Raw genomic sequence first — 21,174 nt, 5'->3', positions numbered from 1 at the left:
GTAAGCAATAATTGATCTTCGTGTTCGTGTCGCGCGCGAACGGGCGACGGGGGAAGGGCGCGTGATGGCGACGCGCATTCGGCGCGTCGCTCTTATTATGCGCTCGGACGGGGGGACGGTATTGCGATGCGACAAGCGACACGCGTTTTCATGCGCTGCACGCGCCCTCGGGCTCCTCCTGGCAATGGCCCGGCAGCTCGGCGTACTCCGCGCGATTCCTGAAAGGAAAGGAATTACGACACATTCTCTTTTTTTTTTCTTTTTTCTTTTTTCTTCCGAGCGGAGATCGACGAATCGCCCTTAACGTCGAGTCTCTCGCCGGATATCGTCTTTATAAGGGCCGGTTAGTTAAGAGTTAGTCGAGTTAGCGAGTTAGATTGACCCGGGAATCAATCCGGACGGCACGCGTGTCCAAAGTCCAAAGAGACGTCTTATATGTCTCAATTTTGAACATGGTGCTGTCCGGGAAAATGGCCGACTTTTCTGGCGTACACGGGATTAAAAGGAAGGGGGGGGGAGAGTTTTTCGGTGAGCATTGGTTGCGCTTTTTATTTTGTCATTATACAGCTCCGCATACATAATCGATCATTCGACGCAAATAATTATCGCGCGTATCAAATAAAGCGTGAGATTAAATGGCGAGTTTTAATCCCCCTTTCGTTCCTCAAAAATCTCCGAGGATCAATTTCGCGACGGGAGCTCGCGTCGCGAAACTTTTCCATCGATTTGTTTTGCTGCATCTCGGGAACAACGAACGTTACGTAAGAAATAACGATGAGCCTTGCGGATTGCTATTTTTATGCGCGTCGTTCATCGATTCGAGACGAGGAAGAAAAAAAAAATATAGGTGGACGTCTATTCCCGGGTTAATGCGGGAACAAAATCACGCGCACTCGACACGAGACGACACACACAAAATCTGTATATTTTGGCATCCAAATCCATTCGGGACGATTTAGTCTCCCAAGTTATGCCGGAAATCGTCTTTCCACCAATTCGGGCAATCGGCGAAACTCGCGCGACAATTGAATCTGATGCACGGGATAACAATATAACGAAGATAAGCGTCAACACGGGACATGCCTCATGCGTGATCAAACCGTGATTCTTTTACTCCGCAAAATCAAAGAATATTTAACGCATTATACTGGTACATTAATATTTAAATGAAATACCATCTGTAATTATCTCGGGTGGGGATTCAATCCGATGCGTAATGAATAGAATGGTAAACCGTGAAAATATAATGAAAATGAAGCTTCGTATATCGAGATAAATACCGACTCCGTAAAATATTTTTATTGTAACAACGTTAATATAATCGTTGTCTGATTGGTCAACAGAAATTTTGCTACATTAAAAAATATTCCGCCTATATACCATCCTTTCTCTAATATAGTGCTTTTATTTTACATCATAAACTGCTAAATACTGTTTATCATCTATAATTAACTTGGCAATACTGTCAAACGTGTAATTTATTTGTGCAAACTTCCCGTGAGATTGCATTATTCCTCTCTTTTTTTTTAATTCGTATTGGAATTATTCATTGTGGTCCTACGTTAATAGTTTGTACTATCTTCTTAATTTAAATAACCTAGCCGGAAATATAAAAAATAATGTTTTAGAGAAAATACGAACAGTCGTAGTTATAATATCAATTCATATACGTTTTGACTTAAAATTAAATAAAATTAAGAAATAGATTTAACTGATGAAGTTAATTAATGAAAATTATAAAAGTAAAAAATATTTATATTGTGCGCAGATACACAATATATACACATGCAGAGATTTATGCGAATATAAAAACATCTATATAAAGTATGGAACGGGAAAGGATTTTTTTGAGGGAGGGAGAAATTAAGTCCTCGTCGTAGAGTCGCTATATTCTGCCGTTCAGGTCAATCACCTTCTCATCGCTATGTCTGTAAAATCAAAGTCTTGCTCTACGTCACATCTACAATTGCGTAGCTCACTAAATAGATAAGACGAAATGGCAACACACATATTTATATATGTATATGCGATTATGAAAATCCAATCACACGTAAATATTCCCATTCTCGTACAAAAATATTTAATGTACTCTCTCGTTGTGTATATTATTTATAATATATGTACAATTATAACTAAATTAACGTGGTGAAATACCGAAGTAAGTTAACTGTTACATTAACGATTAGTAAAATCATGCATTATTTTTAACATGAAATATAAAAATAAAATATAAAAAAAAGATCAGTGAGGATCCCCAGTTTCTGCATGAAATATCACCACACATTCATTGAATGTAAAAGCTTTAGTCCGCAAGATGCTACAGCTTTATTTTATTAGTGGCACAGGCTCAGAATACCTAAAAAGTTATTCGATAGAGTGGCATGCGGCAAAAAAAAATCAGATCCAAAGCGCAAGCAATATTAAAGCATGCATGTATACGTACCTGTACAGGACATAGTGCTGTATTATGAAAAATATATCAAATGCCACGGAAAAGAATCCAAGACCGAATTTAGTCGGATCCCCGAAAATACTCTCCCAATCGTCTGAGATAAAAATTTATGACGTTAATGTTCCGCACGAATTAAATATCGATAGTACGTATTCTGAGTATACGCGAGACGGAGGTAAATCTAGCTAGTATATTCGTATGTTTACCATAGTTGTAAGCGTTGAGTATCATCTGTAGCATTGACAGAATGCCGCCGGTAAAATCTAAGAATATATTTCCTATACTCCAGCCGACAGTGGACTTCCTCTTATAATTGTAAAACGCCTGCGGTACATATTTAATAAGCGTTATGCTTAGCTTAACGTAGCTGCAGTAGTAGAGGAAATCTAGCCACTGGATTGTCTTGACGAAAGATAATATCAAAGATATCAGTATAAAAATCGCGAATATCCCATGGATAATACGCGCGGTCGTTGACACCCTTTGATTGCCAATCTGAAGTAAAAATAAATACGATTACACTTCAATTCCTATAGCCGGCTATCCAGAAAACACATACGCTGTCTCGATCACATTTATTTACCTCGTAAATAAAGCACTGCCCAACAGTTACTGCAGTAGCAAATACTGCGTGTAGCGAGAAAAATATATCATTGATTTGCACGGGATTCAAACCTTTTGGATATCGATCGAAATACTGATTCTGCAAATATGTTAGTAAATTAATTGATTATCACATACACATACACATGCGATACACACGCGTGTGCATTTTTGCGCACTTTACATTCTTATCAGAGAATTTTTATCTATAAAACTATTTCACAGTTAGTGTTCTCTCTCTGTGCATACGTAGCTTTTATTTCATTGCAAAATATAGAAACAACCACGACAATAGCTTACCTCAATCTCAGGTACCCAGTAGAGGCCACAATTAAACAACGCGTACATGATAAAACCGACTAGATTCAGTGACAGGAAATCGAAATTAAGACCCACGACACTTTTACGTTTGTAATTAATACGGATTTGTGGATAGAAGCTCACGCTCCATGCCACAAAATATATCCATCCGACCACAGCACTGATGTGGTACAATTCATCTGATTTCTCTATCGTCACTCTAACAAATGCTTGAGAGAAACTAAAAGAAAATATGCAAGACAGTTATTTTTATGCTTTACATGTTGAAATATTATTTAAAGAAAAATATGTCGCACGAAAAATAGCAGAAATAGAATTTGCTCACTTTAAATTATCGATAGTATGTAACTGATCTCGCGGTATAATAATAATTTTATACATAGACATCTTTTTCAACAGTTTCTATAATTGTTGTAAATTTCGAGATAAATTTGTTTTACACGGTGTTTTTTGAGATCCAATATTAAGGAGCACATTAAGTTTATAACGCAACCGTATAAACTCCGAAGTGTGCATACATTTCGTCACAGATACATATTTAACAAATTTCACTTCTCAATATCACAAAAATATTAAAATCATTTATAAACAGGTTTGAACACGACACCGTGATTGAACTAGGAAGTAATTCCTGCTCCAAATCTGGGCACAGACTAACGAAACTTCAAGTTTCAGCTCGGCTGACGAGTCTAGGTCAAGAGGCTATCTGTGCAGTCTTAGCTATCAGTCTTGGTGCAATGGAATGTGAATATAATACCGATCGGAATCTTTTCAGAATTAGTCACGAAGATAGAGAAGAGCGAGGGAAGGCATCGGTGCCATAGGTCTCTGCTCCCTGCTATTTATTGTTGTGCAACATATTTGATTACGAATGATACTTATGCCAAATAATATACATACGTTCGTAATCTATCGTTATGAAAACATCAACTGATTAGAGTTTACAAAAATCAAAATGTCAGAAGCTCGTGAAATCTCTATAAAACATTCCGTTACATGTACTCACTCCGTGATATCACCAGGAGTCACATTAGCGCTAACGATCGAGTGACCTGCACTCAGGGCTTTAACATAAATAATCCATTCTCTCGGTGAGTCTGCCGCTGCGATGGAAAAGTTTGATGGGTTTACAGATAGCAGATCGGGATGCTGCACAGCTATCGTAACTAGTGCATCTCTGTCGTCAGGTAACGATTCCCTGCAAAATAAGAGACGTGTCTGATAACAAGTAATCTCATTTTTAATCCAAGCACACTGAGATCATCCATCAAGCGAATGTAATTGAATCATAAAGTATAAAGTCCAGAGGTTACATCTCAAGATCATTAGATGCCAGCTGTGTTATCGGTACTTTTAGAGCGTGTGATAAAAGGAGTTGAAGCGAATTATGTCACTGGGATTAAGCGATACATGTGGAATGTGGATCAAAGCGATAAAAACGTAAACGTATTGGTTTCATGGCATTTTTCGTTATTCGTCTATGCAACAAAGGTTCCTGTCAATGAACTTGATTCGTCGTGAGTAGTAACTGTACAGTAGCACATACACTCCCCCCCTCCCCCTCCTAAAAGCAATAGAGTACTGTGACTCCGACATAATAGCCAATAAAATCTATAAGTACTCGACGATATCCAAGCAGCTCCATATAATGGCTCGAGTTATGCGGCGCATAACAAGCTACTCACGTCAGTGACAAGTTGAACCTGGTCAGGTGATTGACGTGTACTTTTAAATCCTGCGTCGACGCTCTAAGGGCTCCCTGAACGCACGTTAAAACTGCAAATATGAAAGACGACATGTAATCTACGTACAAGAACGAGACCGGAGACACTTTGTGGCATACTTATCTAGACTTCTTTCGCGTCTCACCTGGTAGCAACAGGACCCATGAGTAACGCATTAAAGCCATGTTGGACGATGATGACTGAAACAAGACGTTGTGCTAAATTTAGACTGACGTTATCGCTCCTTTAATGAAGCCGCAATTAGTGCAGTCATCGTTTAAAGAACGCCATATTAACGCTCTTTCGCGGCGTCACGCGGCGTGTCCGGAGAATTAGGGCTCCGAGACGCAATGGGGCGAACGACGACGACGGGTTTAACCTCAAAACGCGCGGAGTTATCGCGATAACACGTGCGACACGATGACACATCGCGCGCTGTCGCATCTCGCTAGTCGCCAGCTCGTCGACGGTCTCGATGATCGGGAGATCGTCACGCGGTTTCGTATCCTCGCGGATACCTCGAATTTCCGCGGCTGTCGAAGCGCGGAGCAACAACGACGACGTCGACGAGGAGTGCCATTCGTCGTCGTCGTCGTCGACGACGGCCGTTTCTCAATTCTCCGTTGCACGAGTGCTAGAGGACGAGGCCAACGAACACGAACGCGACGGACACGGACACTATCTCGTTTCGCAGTTAGAAATGTGATAAGGAACGATATATGAGATGCAACGTGCAACGTCAACAACGAGCACGTGACGCGCTACAGCTGTGGCTGGAATGACACTTGGCCACAGTGTATACTGTGACTTGGCGGCAAGAAATCGAAAGACTTAACAGGGAACAGGGAAAGTCATTTGAATTTAGCGAACCCACGTACCACGTGCTCACACACTACGAAAAATGCACACACACACACACACACGCACACAATGTGCTTTTGTAAAAAATAGTGAACGGTTGAAGACAGACAACGGTTGAAGACAAAATATATTAATGTAGATATAATTATATTTCAGATGTAAGAGAGATATAATTAAGAATTAGGATTCAATTAAGAAAGTCTACACTACACATCACACCCCAAGAAAAATAAAAAATTTACAATTTTTAAGAGAGGAAAAACAAATTTAATTCATTTTTTTTTAATTGTGAGATAACTAATGTGATTACAATTACGAGATATTTTGTTATAATGAAACTTATACTGTTTCTTGAAGAGCTCTGTTGTGATTCACTTGTCAATTCACTTATGACACTATTCATCTAGCGCAATCGGTTTAAAAGAATAACGACACTTCTGAAATGTCATTAATTTAATAGAAAGACTAATGAGAATAATATAAGATATAATTAAGAACAAGGGGATGCAATTAAGAAATTATTTGAATCTACATACATGTATAATTTTAAAAAACTTTATTAAGTTGACACCACAAAAGCTTAAAAAAAAAGAAATAATGCTATTGTTTGAAGAATCAGCTGTCTGCAGTCTGATACAAGTTTAAATTATAGGACTTTTTCTCGAAACGTAACGAAATGTCATTTTTTAATTCAATATAATAGGAAGAATACATACGTTCGCAGGCTAATATAATGTCAACGTCTTTTTTGCAATAGACCGGAGTTTCTCAACGTTCTTAGCTTTCTAAAGAAATGATTTGCAATTTATGTAATTGCCAAATGTAACGTTATTTTTGCGCAACCAGACGACATATATTGCGCAAATCCTTACAAAGTAATAAGCGAGATGTATAAAAATCATGAACCGCGATAACATTCCTGTTAGAATTTTAGAATTATCTTGTGTGTGTGTGTGTGTGTGTGTGTGTGTGTGTGTGTGTGTGATTTAATCAGAAAATGTTTTTCTTAAGTGATACAAGCGATTTATCTTATCTCATTTCGAGTGAGTCTCAATAAATTTTATTGTTATTTTATTTTACTTATTATATTATTGCTTCGCTTCAAAAATTCTATTTTTTAACAATATTATTATTCTAAAATTTCGAATAGGTAATTATTTTATCATCGTAAAATGCGTGACGCTCCTACTGCAACGCATTGAAAATAACGGGGAACTTTATTCGAAGAGAAATTTTCACAGCGCCCGACAATATAAAGTCTATATATTTACTCATTATTTTCTTAAAAGCAAGAGAAGCATTTCCATGCAAGACTCCTCGACAGAGAATTTCTGGCCATCAAAAATTTCCTTCCTTTTATTCGCGTGTATGTATACGTTTCATCGAAACTTATTTGTGTTGTCCTATAATGCAATGTACGCTCAAGTACAACAGTGAAACTTTTAAAAGCGTCTGAAGAAAACTTTTCGTAATAAGGATCATGCGATATCGAATTGTTTCAGGCGTGTAAAAATTGATTTTTGCATCGCGTCCACTGCATCTAATGATATATATATATATATATATATATATATATATATGTACATACATGACATACAGAAATAAAATTTAACTAATTACAAATCGGTACTAATTAACATTAACGCGATTAATTAAACGTCCAAGGGTCATTTCACCGATTGGTTTGATCATTTAAATGGTCGCCCGTCCCTTTCGTGCTGTATATCGGAGAATGAAAATTCGGTTGAATTTCGTATTATGGCCAGCGTTAATTCACGCGATTTCGCCCACTATTTCCATCACACACTCGATTCGCTCTTTTCCTTTTCTCTGTTTTCGCGCTTAGCGCGCTTAGTCGACGATAAACTTAATACGCCTTAGTGGGTCAAGTCTCGGTGAAGTTCCACCGAGATTGCGGAAAGGCCAGCACGTATTCCAAAAAATAGAAAAAAAAAGATATAAAGAGTATGATAACGACTCTCGGCGAGAGAAAGAGAGAGGAAGAGAGAGAGAGAGAGAGTGAAAGACAGGAGGAAAAGGGAACAATATATGTCGAACGCGCGGTTACGGAATGACGAAGACAAACGAGATTTACTTTTACGTGCTACAGGAAATTCATATGATAAAAAGTGATGAAAGGGAAAGATAGATTTTGCGTACAGCGAAAAGAACAATAGGATTTGACGCTTAATAATAAAATAAGCTGGATTGCGCGAAAATCGATAAATCGAGTAATTCTTTTTACAACGTAATCTAATCGAGAGAATTTTTTTTATTAGAACGCTCACGTTTGGCATATTGCCGATATCTCTCGCTCTCTCGCAGCTCTTTTTTTTGTTCCCTACGTTTTTATTCGTAAAATCGTATTTTATATTAACATTGTCATGTTTCTATTCTATTACATGTAGCAAGAGTAAATATGCTTTCGTGAAATTTTTGTTACGCGCGCGCGCGCGCGCGTGTGTGTGTGTGTGTACTGATTCGCAATGTGAAATGTATTTCCTACTGTGGATCACGATCAAAAGAGCTTGAAAAAGAAAGAGAAAGAGAGAAAGAGCGAGAGAGGATGAGAGAACAGCGAAAGAGACAGAGCGAGAGAGGGAGAAAGAGAACAGAGTTGAATTTTTATTTTTGATACCTAGCGCTGCGGATTCATTCGAGCCGAGATACGCGCACGTAATGCGCAAAAAAGGACATAAAAAAAAAACGTACGTAACTCCACGTCGTAAAAGATCCTAATTAGAGCCGGATTAAAGGGACGGACGATTTTATTTCATAAAAATAAGGCAGAAACGCGCGGAGAATAAAAATGACCGCTCATTTATTTCGCATTTAGGTAAATTCGTTTAATAGCGATTATTATACCGCGAATTTAATTAAGCACGGGGATAACAGACGATTTTTAGCCTCGCAATACAGGGAAGTACTTTTTATTTATTTTTTTATTTTTTTTGGTAATAATGTTACCTCCGCATGCACTGTCGTGTATTATTCCCTAATTTGTATTATGTTATTGCGAACGATTTGCGCGAATTAAAATTGCGGCGAGTGTAATAACAATTATCATAAATTGAAGATTATACATCGAACGGCGCTGTCGGATCGACTTAATGCCCGTTTCATGCTAATTTCTTATCACGGTCAATTACTTAATCGCGCGCAATGTGGGTTAACGTGCCGATTATAATATAATTTAACGCGATGACTCATTAATATTTCGGAGACACAACATTATACCGACCCGTTCATGTTCTCTGCTTCTGGATTTTTACAAATTTTAGAAGGTTTACATCATTAGCTTATGCATAGACGGAAACTATGTCATACGAATAAATTATATATTATGGTCTTGTTTTAACTTATATATTTACTTAAACTTATCTCATTCACTCTCTTAAGTGAATAAGATAAGTTTAAGTAAATATATAATGAATTATGTATCTCGCTTGAAAATTCATATAATTAAATTAATAAAAATTATGCCTCGCGAAATTTGCATCAGACGCCGAAAAATATAACATCAGGGCAACAGCACCCCACGGCATAATTCTTTTCTTAATATCCGCCAGGACGTCATCGAGGTGGAGAATGTTTCACCTTCGTATATTTGTGAGGATATTTTAGAGAAACCCCTCTCCCTTTATCTTTCTCTCACCGTCGTATTCTCCGCGATACATTAAGGCAAAATGTCGACATTACAGCCACGCGTCGCTCAATATATCATTGCGCGGGATGTGCGTAGTCTCGCGCGCGCTAGTCGGGATGACTCGAGCGGCGCGCGGACCTCCTGAATCTCTCTCGTCTCGTCGGATTTATCGGGCCGCACGCCGCGACTCGACGGTCGGCATTATTATTCCATCAGCGAAATTATTGGCGCAATTAACTGGCCGGCTAAACGGTTTTAAATACTCCGCGCCGCGCCGCTGTCGCCGGCCGTTCCGCCGGCTTTTGTCGCCCGCTCGGGGCCCTCTCGGCCGATCGATGGAGCGCGAAATATGCGGCCGCCGCCGGCCACTCTCCGTCCGTCGTTGGCCGTCGTCGAGAAATTTTTTATGGCTCTATTCCCGATTTTATCAAGGCTTTCCATTTTTTTTTTATGAAGCCAGCGCTGCACGCGCGACCGGCCGACTTACACGTGAGCACGTGAGCCTCTACGCGCTCTCGGACTTCAAGATGGGTCATGAATCGTCGTTAAGTGGACACGTAACGTTGTTCCCGAGAAATTCAGAGACGATTTTTATCCAATGATCACGTCGGTAGATAGTAGATACCGTTACTTATTGTCGCAACTTCTAATCTCGATGTTGGATATTTTAGTTATCGGAACTTAAATTAATCAAGAGGTTGTTGTTAATTTACTCTTCATCAATTCAAAAAACCTTTTAAGTTTTACCATTGTTTATCACCCGTTTTGATTGCACATTGTGAAACATTTACATAACTAACAATAAGTAGAGTAATTTATTTAATTTTTTGGATAAAAAGAGAAAAAGACTTTGGACTCTGTGGCGGCCTCGCTTAAGTTTCACAGTTAGGAAGAAATATGAGGTCTAGGATTAGCCCCTACCGAATGACAGCCCGATCATTGGACCGAATAGCAGAGTCACACACTTTTACTCGCGAACGCACCATGCTTATAGCACAGCGAAACATCCTATTGCCAATCGTTATCTCGAGTAGAAGCATCGAATTGTCGCTATATTAATACGAAATAATTATGCCATATTACACTTATTTTCTATTACAGTATTAGATTTTTATTCGTCTTATAAATTTCTGTCTCAATGATTCTTGGTTGGATTTGAACTCGGATTTTCGACTCACGTCTTAAATAATCATGCTCATTCATGCTGCGCAAATATTGTCGCGATCGTGATCGACAAATACGAAAACCTATTTAAATATCTTAAAACATCACAAATAGATGAGAAATATAAGATAATTCGGAACATTATACCGTGAAAGTTGAATAAATCAATTTTGTAATCTGAAAAATTACGCACCAACAACCGCGTTGTGCTCTCATAGTTCTTTAATTACCACAATTTTGCTGACTTAATTTTTTATCACATTCACAATTACATATCGATTTTATTCTCACACAACGTGCAGCGGGGGAGTAATATTCGACTGCCGCAACGCAATTTTCCTTCGTTTAGCAGCTGCGCCACTCGCTCAAGCGCGATTTTTGCTTGATAATGAAAGATTCAGGTTCGACCCGTATCCGTGTGTTTATAACGCATTTCCTGCAATGTGAAGTACAACAATATTATTCATCGTAACGCATGCGCGATTTTTCTCCCATTCAGCGCGGTTGCACTCGCGCGAAATTACAGTCGCGAAAAGAGCGAATTTAGCTTTCATTAATTTCCGTTTGATCCCATGGTTTATTACGTATTATTCGAAAACAAATTATAGGCGCGCAAATAGAGTCGCGCCCGCTGCAGTCACGTATTGTAAATCATCAGGTGCACCGTGGCCGTCGTGCATGCAATCGGATGCATTAACGTATCCTATCATTCTCTACAAAAAAACCCGTACGATTGCCAGGATTCATGTACATATACATACGTGCGAAGGGAGAAGGGTGGACAGGGGAGGAGAGGGGAGGTCGCGAAAACAGCTTGTAATAGCTACGTCGAAATTTGAGCACTCATGCTTTTATCGTATGAATATTGATGGGCATTGTCCATCGAAGCGTGAATTTCATGGCTGGCGACGGAGGCACACGTTGTAAGCGCGGACTATTGGCGCGAGATTATTCTCACAATGATATAATGGTAGTTCATTTTTGAAAAATATTATTAATACATATCGCGGCATTTTCGACGCTACTAAAAGACATCTGATGAACATCACTTATCTTTTTTTCGTTTGACGATAAATTTTATGAAGCTTGTAATCGTGAAGGTATTACGAAAACGAAATTAACAATTATTAATACAATATCGAAATAATTAAGTTTGATTAATCTTAACCTCCGACTTTGCGTATCAAAAATTAAATCTTTTATACGTATAGAACCGTTTTTTTTTTCTTTTATGTAGTTTATTATACTTTCCCGTACGATTTATTCTACGGTATCCTCACGCCTTTCTTGTGTGCTTTAGTCAGTTATCGACGTAAATTTACGAGTTCCTTGCCGGTCTACCCTTTATCGTGGATCCGGTTTCCAATATTAATATCACCGTCCAACGCGTTTGATCGTATCGCAATATCGGATTTCGTGAGATGTTTGAGAAAGCACCGCTTAAATAGTAGAAAAATAACAATATGTTGCTAATATTTATAAAATATAAAGACGATATCAAAATTCTCAAATTTTCTCTCATCCTTATCTTTTCTCCAAAAGTCACAAAAAGTCTATCGAATTCTCGGATCCTCGGATTTCATTTCTCAAATTTCGTCTCAACTACCGCAGATTTATATTATACAATAATATAAATCTGCGGTAGTTGAGACAAAATTTGAGAAATGAAATATATATATATATATAACTCTTTTCTCTTTATAATAAATGTTTAAATTCTTTTCCTTACTAGTAAATGTATATTAATTATAAAGAAGTACCATTTATTTCTTAAAATAAGACCTCGCCCTCAGCTCCCTTGCTCTCTCTGAAATCGCACACGGCCCGATCCCTGGTTATAGGGATTAGTTTCCTTGACCAAGAATAGGACCACGAGTGCACGAAACTCACAGTATAGGCGTAATAGCGTCCCTTCTGGAGGTTGCCTCACGACTGGAATTTTCCGAAATGTGCATTCGTCTCGAGGCATGTGCCTTTTCCAGCCTGCACCCGAGATAAGATCTAGTTATGTCTTCCTATCCCCCCCTCCTCTAGATAGCCTTTCCCTTGCTTCCTTCAAAAACTAATATTCCACAAATTCCGGGGTTTGACGTAACACAGCAATAAAAACAGATCAGACTTTATGGTTAAATCATAGTCTTCTGAAAATCTATATATATTTTTCACATTGTGTTTTTCACACTGTTTCTACATATCTCAAATTTTATTTAATATTTGTGAATTAATTTGTGAATTACCTTTTAAATGTTTATTGTTATGTACACTTCTCTCGAAATTTAATATTCGACAATTTTAAATTTTTATATAAAAGAATAATTTTTCATTCAAATATCTCTCTTGCACATCGATTATATATTTGATTTTTAAAAATAATAAATAATAATAAATTAAGAATAACAGTAAAACTCAAAACAATATGGATTATTAATATTGCCATTTTGCAGATAGCTTATATTGCTGTATATATGTTACATCGTCGCTAGTTTACAGTATTCTCTTGGTTTGTTTTTGTAAAAAACAGATAATACAAATCCGCGATGTGCGATGCTTTCATGCCCCGTTCCTCCTTTTATTTATTTTACTTAGTTTGTTTTATTTAGCGCGGTGCCGGTTATTTTGTTTCAATTTCATAAAATATATTCATTGTTGTTACTGCGCGGTCTTCTGTTTCTAATTCGATTTCCACCGCGAATTTATGATGTCGTAAAATAGCGCGCGGCACTCTAATATTCATTACGCATGCTGCGAGTTAAAACTTCTTTAGATAGATTTTGCATAGTCTTAAAAATAGGATGGAAAGGATGACATTATCGAGACATATTATTAGAGATCCCTAATTTTTTAAATAAAACATACAAGGTGAAAAACAAACTGTAAAGTCCACTAACTGAAACTTTTAATTAATTACATTATTATTCTACTATTTAATTAATATTAATTATTTCAAGTCATATAGGTCATACTTTTAATTTATTTATTAAACCAATAAACTGTTTAATTATTCCAATACATTTCCTCTTTTGCTCGATTTTTGTTAATCTGTTTATATATTATTATTATTAGCAAAAAATTTTGTTACTCATTAAACGAATATTAATCAAAATGTCAATAAATTACGATTTGATTTCTGCAGCTTGACCTGCTTCGAATTTCATTGTGAAATTTCTCATCGTTAATTGATGTAATTACTAGATGTTGAGATTGATTGAGTGATGGCATATTTAAACGAGACTCACTTGGGAAAAGCCATGGTGAGTCCGTCATTGACTATCGCTGAAGTGATAGTAACGAGATAGCATCGTCTCTGACAGACGATCAAATCGATCGAGAAGTTGATTAGATGAGATGTTCGACCAGTCAAGAATACACAGTCATCTATTCTATTAATAATCTCGGTGGAGGAAAGTAATAACGATCAACATTCCACGTCTGGTCCACAAGTAATGCATACTTGACTACTATTTATACATTAAGTAGTTAATGTATGACGATGTAGATACCGATAAAATGTATGCATAAAAAATGGGAAAACCGGTACCTCTTATACAGGGGGATTATAAAACGCGCAGGGTGATTATGGAACTCATTGTCAGTTGTTTAGGTCGATTCTTCTTAATTGTCACAACTTCCTGAAGAGTTTTGTGATTATTCGTAGGTCAGATTGACGTTTCGACGTTTCCGCTTGTAGGACTGATTGACCACAAACAATACGCCTGCGGAGTTTAGCGAGCTGCGTATGAGACGTCTTGTATAATATGTACGGCGCTTGTGAGAGAGAGAAAGAAATGCGCGGACTACACTTTGCCAAGTGTGATTATATCTCTTTAGCTGGCAGAATTACAAAGTGTAAAGTAGAAATTCCTGGCGTACAAATTATGATAGTTAATAACCAGAGCGCACGTACATAACGCGTAAGTAGATAATCGAATTAATTGCGGCGCGCGCGTTCAAATAAATATATCCCCGTTCTTCGCATGATGCCGCGTTGTAACATTCAATGTAATGCGAAATATAATATAAATATATATAAATATAAATATATATATATCGCGCGCGCGCGCGCGCACATGAGATATAGGCAATACGCAATTTCCGCTCGCGGCTCGTAACGTGTCATCGCGTAAATAAATAAAAATGGTGTCGTATGCTGTTGGCGAAACGAAATCCGGTTTACAAACCAGTAGAATGGGAGTGAATATTTAATTACGCCATTTGTTTATTCCATTCCGCCGAATCGCTAATTCGCGTAGCCGAATGTCCGATATCCTCGAACAATAAGCGGCGGTGTATTAAGCTATATTTACATTTCTCATTATAACGGTCAAATTATCGTTGCTCTGACGCTTATGACTTCGTGGCGTTGCCGTTGTACTTTTATTTAACGTTATTTATCATGATAATGGAAATGGAATAAAATTCGTGCTCTGATATCAACGCAAGCGACGCGAATAACTTCCAGGAAGAGTGTGAAGCTTTATTTGAAAATAAATTCCGGTTAATTCTCCAGAATATAATTAGATTTGCGATACCGCAGTTGAATTCGTCAAATCATTTCTCTTTAATCTTTCTAAAATTAATTAAAGCCGATTAATATCTCGTCGATAAAGCAAGCCGTATTTCTCTCTAATCTACCATCTTCAGATAAGGTATACGAATAATTTTCCTAAAGGCACATCTGACTTGTACATATATCATCGTTTTATCGCTTTAATTTTAAATCGATATAACCGTTTCAAGGTTAATTAATATTCTGAATTAATTCTTAATCATTCTTAAGTAATAAATGTTATCAATTCAGGCGATTTTTATCCCAACGTGACGCGCACGGCACGTATCGTTAATATGTTAAATATCTTGATTAATTTAAGAAATATTAATCGTTACATGTCCGGCTAATGAGCGCGTGGATTACTGACGAAGAAAACTGCTCGCGTGACTCGACTGTCTTATTTATGACGAGGAACACGCTTTGTGAATCACGTGTGCATCGATAACAAGATCATTGTCTCATGACCGACCGATATCTCGCGCGTTGCACGCGAGAAATATGCAGCGTGCTCCTCGGCGCCGAGGAATAAGGAAGCTTGCAATATTAATAAAAGACCTCGAGAATTATTTATTACTCATCATTGTTGCCAGTGTGTTTGCAGCCCCTCTTTTGTCGCGTTACTTTTTTTAGAGCAGCTTTGTTGATCAATTTAGAATCGGCATCTCTTCAATCCGAAGCGCTTCTCTCTCTCTCTCTCTCTTTGGCAAAAAATTTCACGGGAGAGAATTTGCACATTTTGTCTTTCCATTCCGTTGAAAGGATCGCGCGATATCCCGGGCTCGATACGAGAAAATTCCTTGCCGCGACGCAATGCCCAGCAGCTCGCGCGCAATAACGCGCCGCTACGCTACGCTAATCAAGAACGAATGCTGCGAACGCTAATAACATTTTTATCGTCGCTACCGTAGTTACTATTTGTCCGTTTACCTTGACTGTTCGAGAGAATTCAAGTCGCCTTCTCGGTGGCGGGCAGGCTGCAGCGAATGCAGCTAGGTCGATCTTCTCTCTCATTGCTTAATAATAGAATACGAATGCGCGCGGTGCGGCTCGTAACGGTGCCGCGAATCGTGCATCGCATATCGGATCCGTATTGCGAAATTTCCATTTGTTGCGGATAGCGCAGTTTTGTTTACGATACGCTGTAGGCGATTTTGCGGAATTTTCAACAAAAACAACTTGCGTCGTTAACACGTTATATTCCGTGTGCGATGTGCTCACCCGCGCGCGCGCGCGTGCTTTTTGTCGTTATTCTATGGCCGTCGATAAAGCGCCGTTCCATCTAGTATGAAGAAGTTAAAAAGCTCGCGTAAGCCCCGTATGCCCGATCCGGCGCGCGTTCATGAATAATTCACAGTTTATTGAGTTTTAATATCAATATCGACGCGATCGCGGATTAATCGACTGGCACGACTGGCCAATATTTATATGCACCTTTCTTGGTGACGTTCACAGCGCGATGCCGGGTAATGCCGACAATTGTTGGCCCCCTTTCTCGCCCCCTTCCTTCGAAATTATTTATTTTCCAGTGGCATTTGACGCGTTCGTTCGGTAGTTTTTTGCGAAATAGTATAAATGGCTTCATTGAAATTTTACCATTTTATTCCATTTTCAAAAAGGCCATATACGACAGCAACGATATTGTACCAGTGAAACGTAATACCTGACGTGTAGCTAAAATGAAAAAAAAACCTGTCAACGTTAAACTTTGGAATTGCAACTTGCAATGATTTTACCAGTAAGATACGTCGTGTTGTTAAATATTAAAGATTTTGCTTTGCAGTTTTATCGACGATAACGAGTTACCGATTGACATGGTTAAATAACTTGTTCACGTGTGATATGCTCGTATAGAGATTCGCGATAATATTTGATTTCTTCTTTCTTCGTCATATAGAGCGCAAGTGTCGCTGGGTAATACATTGACGCGATATTCGGTCGAGATATAACGATAACAAGCTTCATTCGATTCAGCGATGCGATTGTGAGACTTGACAGAATGATCGAACACTTCCGTTCGAAAATGTTTTATATAATTATATAAAATTATACATTTATTACATATTATTTTTTAAGCTATTTTTAAATGAAAATTAACGTGTGTGCATTGTGCAAAAGATTTTTCTTTAATTACAATTTGATTCCTAAATACACTGTATTTTTTATTAAAATATTGGACATTATTTAAAAAATATTATTTTACCGTAAAATTCTATAATTTATAATACATATTTTATTCAAGCTTTATTATGTATTTTATCATACAATCAGATGTCAAATACTTTTGTAAAAATATAACAGTTACAGATTTTAAAATTATCTCCCAATTAATATAAATAATTTAAAGTAATTAACTTTCATAAACATTCAAAAATATATCATAGAATACGATCTCTCTTATATAGGTTATACATACATATACTTGGAAATATTTTAATTGTATCACACGAGGAAGATATTATTTAAAAATCGATTGACAGTTAATTTATTAACGTCGAGACACGTCGCTCAATTCTTTCGATAATCATGTTACGAATATTTACGACAAGGATCGCGCGTACAGAAATCGCTGAATGAGGAATTCTCGCGATTTACGAAAGCGGCGCGCGTTTTATTGTATATGTGCAAAATACGTGTGTGTATTTTGTGCCAATGACTTACGGCCTATTTGCAACCGCATTCAATGCCCTCGTTTTTCCTGGTTCCGAATAACTACACGTTTGCCGATGGTCGATCGCGCGACACCGAGTGATGGGTCCCCCTTTCCCCTTTGCCGCTGATCGATTTTGATTTCACGGCTAGTTTCGCGAAAATTAAATCATTGTGCGATCGACAGAAATAACGGATCGCTTTGTCGTAAATTCATGCGGTGCAAAATTCTCGCCGCGCATTCTCTCCCCCCAAACGGAGATGATTTAACGATTCTTCAACGTTCCTTTTCGCGTTTCCTCTTCAACGAACACGCGAGAGAGACTTATACGTATAATCCACAATACATATAAATAATATCGTAAATAGCGAATAAAATAAAACAATAAAAGGCACATCAAAGTTTGCTGCAACTGTATTGAATCTAAAAAGAAAAACCGCATATGTATGTGCGTGTGTATACACGGAAAGAGCGGTTTTGCTGAAGTATCCAAAAATTTAGCAAGATACAGATCTGAAAATAATTATGTTGCACCATCAAAATAATTATAGCAGGTCGTTGAAGTATGATAATAATGCTGTAAAAAGTTTTGACATTTTAGCAATCAGTTTGAGTGTTCTACATAATTATTTTGATGGTGCAACAAAATTTATTTTCAGATCTGTATCTTAGCTAAATGTTTAGATACTTCAGCAAAACCGTTCTTTCCGTGTATGTGTTACGAGGTAGCAGCGCAATAGTTACAGATTAGGTGTGGGTAGTTCTTTAGATCAAACGTAGTAATTCACTACACTTTGCTGCGGTTTATATATTTCCGGCATTATCTCCGACGCGCCGTTCATTATCCGTAGCGTTATTTCAGCTGGTTTCACGAGCAATCACGATTATTACGATGCATCCCGCCGGTACTGTCCTTGATTTACCGATAAAAGTTTGCGCCGCAGCGTTCACTCACCTGTCAAATTTCACTCTGAGCCGCGACAGTTAAAATCTACCCATCGAGAGGTGCAGAGACATCCAATCTCTGCGCGTTACAACCGACTTCACGAGATCGTCTGTAACGAGAAGCTTTTTATTAAAGGCCGCTGAAATATACATGCTCGTAATCAGAAATCGAGAGAGGGAGCCCACGTTAAAAATTTTCATTCATTGACGGAAAAAATTCTTTGAGTGACTTTGAACGACAGTGACTAAATCTTGTCGCTTTCATTGCGTTAGCTATTAATTTTCAAAGTAATATCATTTGAAAGACATTTAGAAGAAAAAGGAAAAAAAATTGTTTCTATCTATTTAAAGCGTGTTTATAAATTTTTCAAGTGTTATTTTTCTTATTTAAATAGTCCATGGTAAAAAAAATCCTATAAATACTTCCATAAAAATTAATTAAAAATTTCTCATTTGATAATTAGATTTAAAAAATTTGTTGTTACTATTGTATTACATATTCAAGCCTGATTAAAAAAAAATGTTACTCGAGATAAAATCATGAACCATACCACTATATCGTTATCGATCGATCGATCCGATTGAATTTGGAAGAATAAAATGATCTGAAGAATTTCTCGATCCCTATTACATCTAAAATCACGTTGTTATCATCCCGGTGAGCAAACACTTTCGACCACAGACTCGGCACCGTGCAGGGAATCCAGCTTGTTGATAAATGCAATCACTGAGCGACGATCTCGACTTTAATCTCCAATTGAAGCTTTGTCGACTGAATTTTCCCGTGGTTTTCGATGCTTGAAGTCCTTGAACTTGATCTTGAGTTCATGAAGTTTTCCGGTTTCGTTGCGAATGATTGTAATAGAAGTTTAAGAAGCTAAAGGGAATGTAATTCTTTAGAATTAGATCAAAATTGAAAAGAATAAGGTTCGTAATGCTCGCAATTATAATCATATTATTAGGATTATTCGAGATTATTTTTGCGTCCAAGCATTTACGTTCGAAAATCGTGTTGCGTATTCATCTACAAATTGAATAAATTACGGTGTTTATATATAAAAAATATATATATACCAATTCACATATATATTTTTTAATATATATAAATTATCCAACTCATCTTTCAATTTTAAATGATTTTTTTCAGTGAAATGGAACATTATCGCGTAATGTTTCACTGTCGATTGCCTTATCTAATGTCGTTATCTATAATGTAATAAGAATAGTGAGCGACGATAAAGCGAACAGGCCACGTGATAACATTATGTCTATTGTAGCTCACACAAATCGACACAGCTCGAAGGCACTCGTAGCTGTCAACCGTCGCGATGATTTTTTTCATGTTTCGCGTGAAAAATCAAGCTCACCATTAGAAGCAACAAATTATGCTGATAACAATCGGCGCATCCGCAACGATTCTCCCTGAACAAACTGTTGTTTCCCGCGGAAAACGCGACGAGACCGTGACGACACCACTTAAACCGACCGGTTCGGCCGAGCGTACGAGTCGTACGACGCGACTCGAAAAGGCCCCGCGCAAGATCGCTCGTATATATAAATCCTGTAAGAGGGTTTCCCCCCCTTCATACTAAAATCTTTTCCCCCCATGCATAGTGTGCCCCCCTCCACCTCCATCCTGTTTCTGATCGTTCGCTTGTTTCTGCGTGAGCAATCGGTTAATTTTGCGGTCCCGATGTTGCAAATGTTTATATAATTGCAACATTGCATGTTTGTATAATTGCTCTATATTGCATAATAGACGCCCTAATACGGTTTAATCGCTAACGGCTCCAATCTTCTCATCTAAGACACGTAAGATTCACGTGGATTTAACCCAAATTGCCCTATGCAATTCTGATTTGGTCTTTACGTTGTTTTTCCCTAGAATAAACTGCGTTTGCTGTACTTTTGTTCATTTTAATACATATTAAATGTTGAGACAAATAAAATTAATAAATATTTTTTAAAGCTGCCCTTAAATGTTATAGAAATCCGATAGAAAGTGATAAGCTAATAAATCAATTATTTAAATCAGTTTTTTATCTACTTGATTGTTTTACATTAGATGACTAGGGGGCCGGTTGTTCCAACCTATTGGTAGACTAACTAATAGTTAAATCACATGTCTATTTTCGTTTAATTTGAGGGAAAAACAAAGACACATATGTGATTTAACTATTAGTTAGTTCACCAACAGGTTCGAACAACCGGTCCTAGGAGACTATTGTATTAGATGAGACTTGCAGAATTTTGTTATCTCCG

General features: G+C 37.6%; 1 protein-coding gene across 6 annotated transcripts; it reads right to left on the bottom strand.

The window, feature by feature from the left end:
- Positions 1–133: 133 nt before the first annotated feature.
- On the bottom strand, positions 134–20,435 carry LOC112462254 (cystinosin homolog). Of its 6 annotated transcripts, XM_025027929.1 has the most exons (11): positions 20,280–20,435; positions 19,464–19,789; positions 18,923–19,022; positions 5,246–5,300; positions 5,062–5,152; positions 4,383–4,574; positions 3,356–3,596; positions 3,036–3,155; positions 2,659–2,947; positions 2,444–2,546; positions 134–218 (listed from the first exon to the last, which is right to left on the bottom strand). In XM_025027929.1, exons 4-11 carry the CDS (start codon positions 5,283–5,285, stop codon positions 149–151), a joined length of 1,146 nt encoding a protein of 381 aa, XP_024883697.1. In that variant the 5' UTR covers positions 5,286–5,300; positions 18,923–19,022; positions 19,464–19,789; positions 20,280–20,435; the 3' UTR covers positions 134–148. The 6 variants fall into 6 exon arrangements, with proteins under 6 accessions (XP_024883697.1, XP_024883698.1, XP_024883696.1 ...); XM_025027930.1 differs by lacking the exon at positions 19,464–19,789; XM_025027928.1 differs by lacking the exons at positions 18,923–19,022; positions 19,464–19,789.
- Positions 20,436–21,174: the final 739 nt, after the last annotated feature.

This window comes from Temnothorax curvispinosus, unplaced genomic scaffold (genome assembly GCF_003070985.1).
Source record: "Temnothorax curvispinosus isolate PA1 unplaced genomic scaffold, ASM307098v1 QBEX01012135.1, whole genome shotgun sequence".
Lineage (NCBI taxonomy): Eukaryota > Metazoa > Arthropoda > Insecta > Hymenoptera > Formicidae > Temnothorax > Temnothorax curvispinosus.
Note: the sequence above shows the minus strand (reverse complement) of the source record. Positions and strands in the feature narration are given on the sequence as shown.

Excerpts from the sequence above, each read along its gene's own strand:
- LOC112462254 (XM_025027928.1), bottom strand. Across the intron at positions 4,575-5,061 it reads AGGTTCAACTTGTCACTGAC|GGAATCGTTACCTGACGACA; the intron begins GTGAGTAGCTTG and ends CTTATTTTGCAG. Across the intron at positions 3,597-4,382 it reads ACTCCTGGTGATATCACGGA|TTTCTCTCAAGCATTTGTTA; the intron begins GTGAGTACATGT and ends ATTTTCTTTTAG.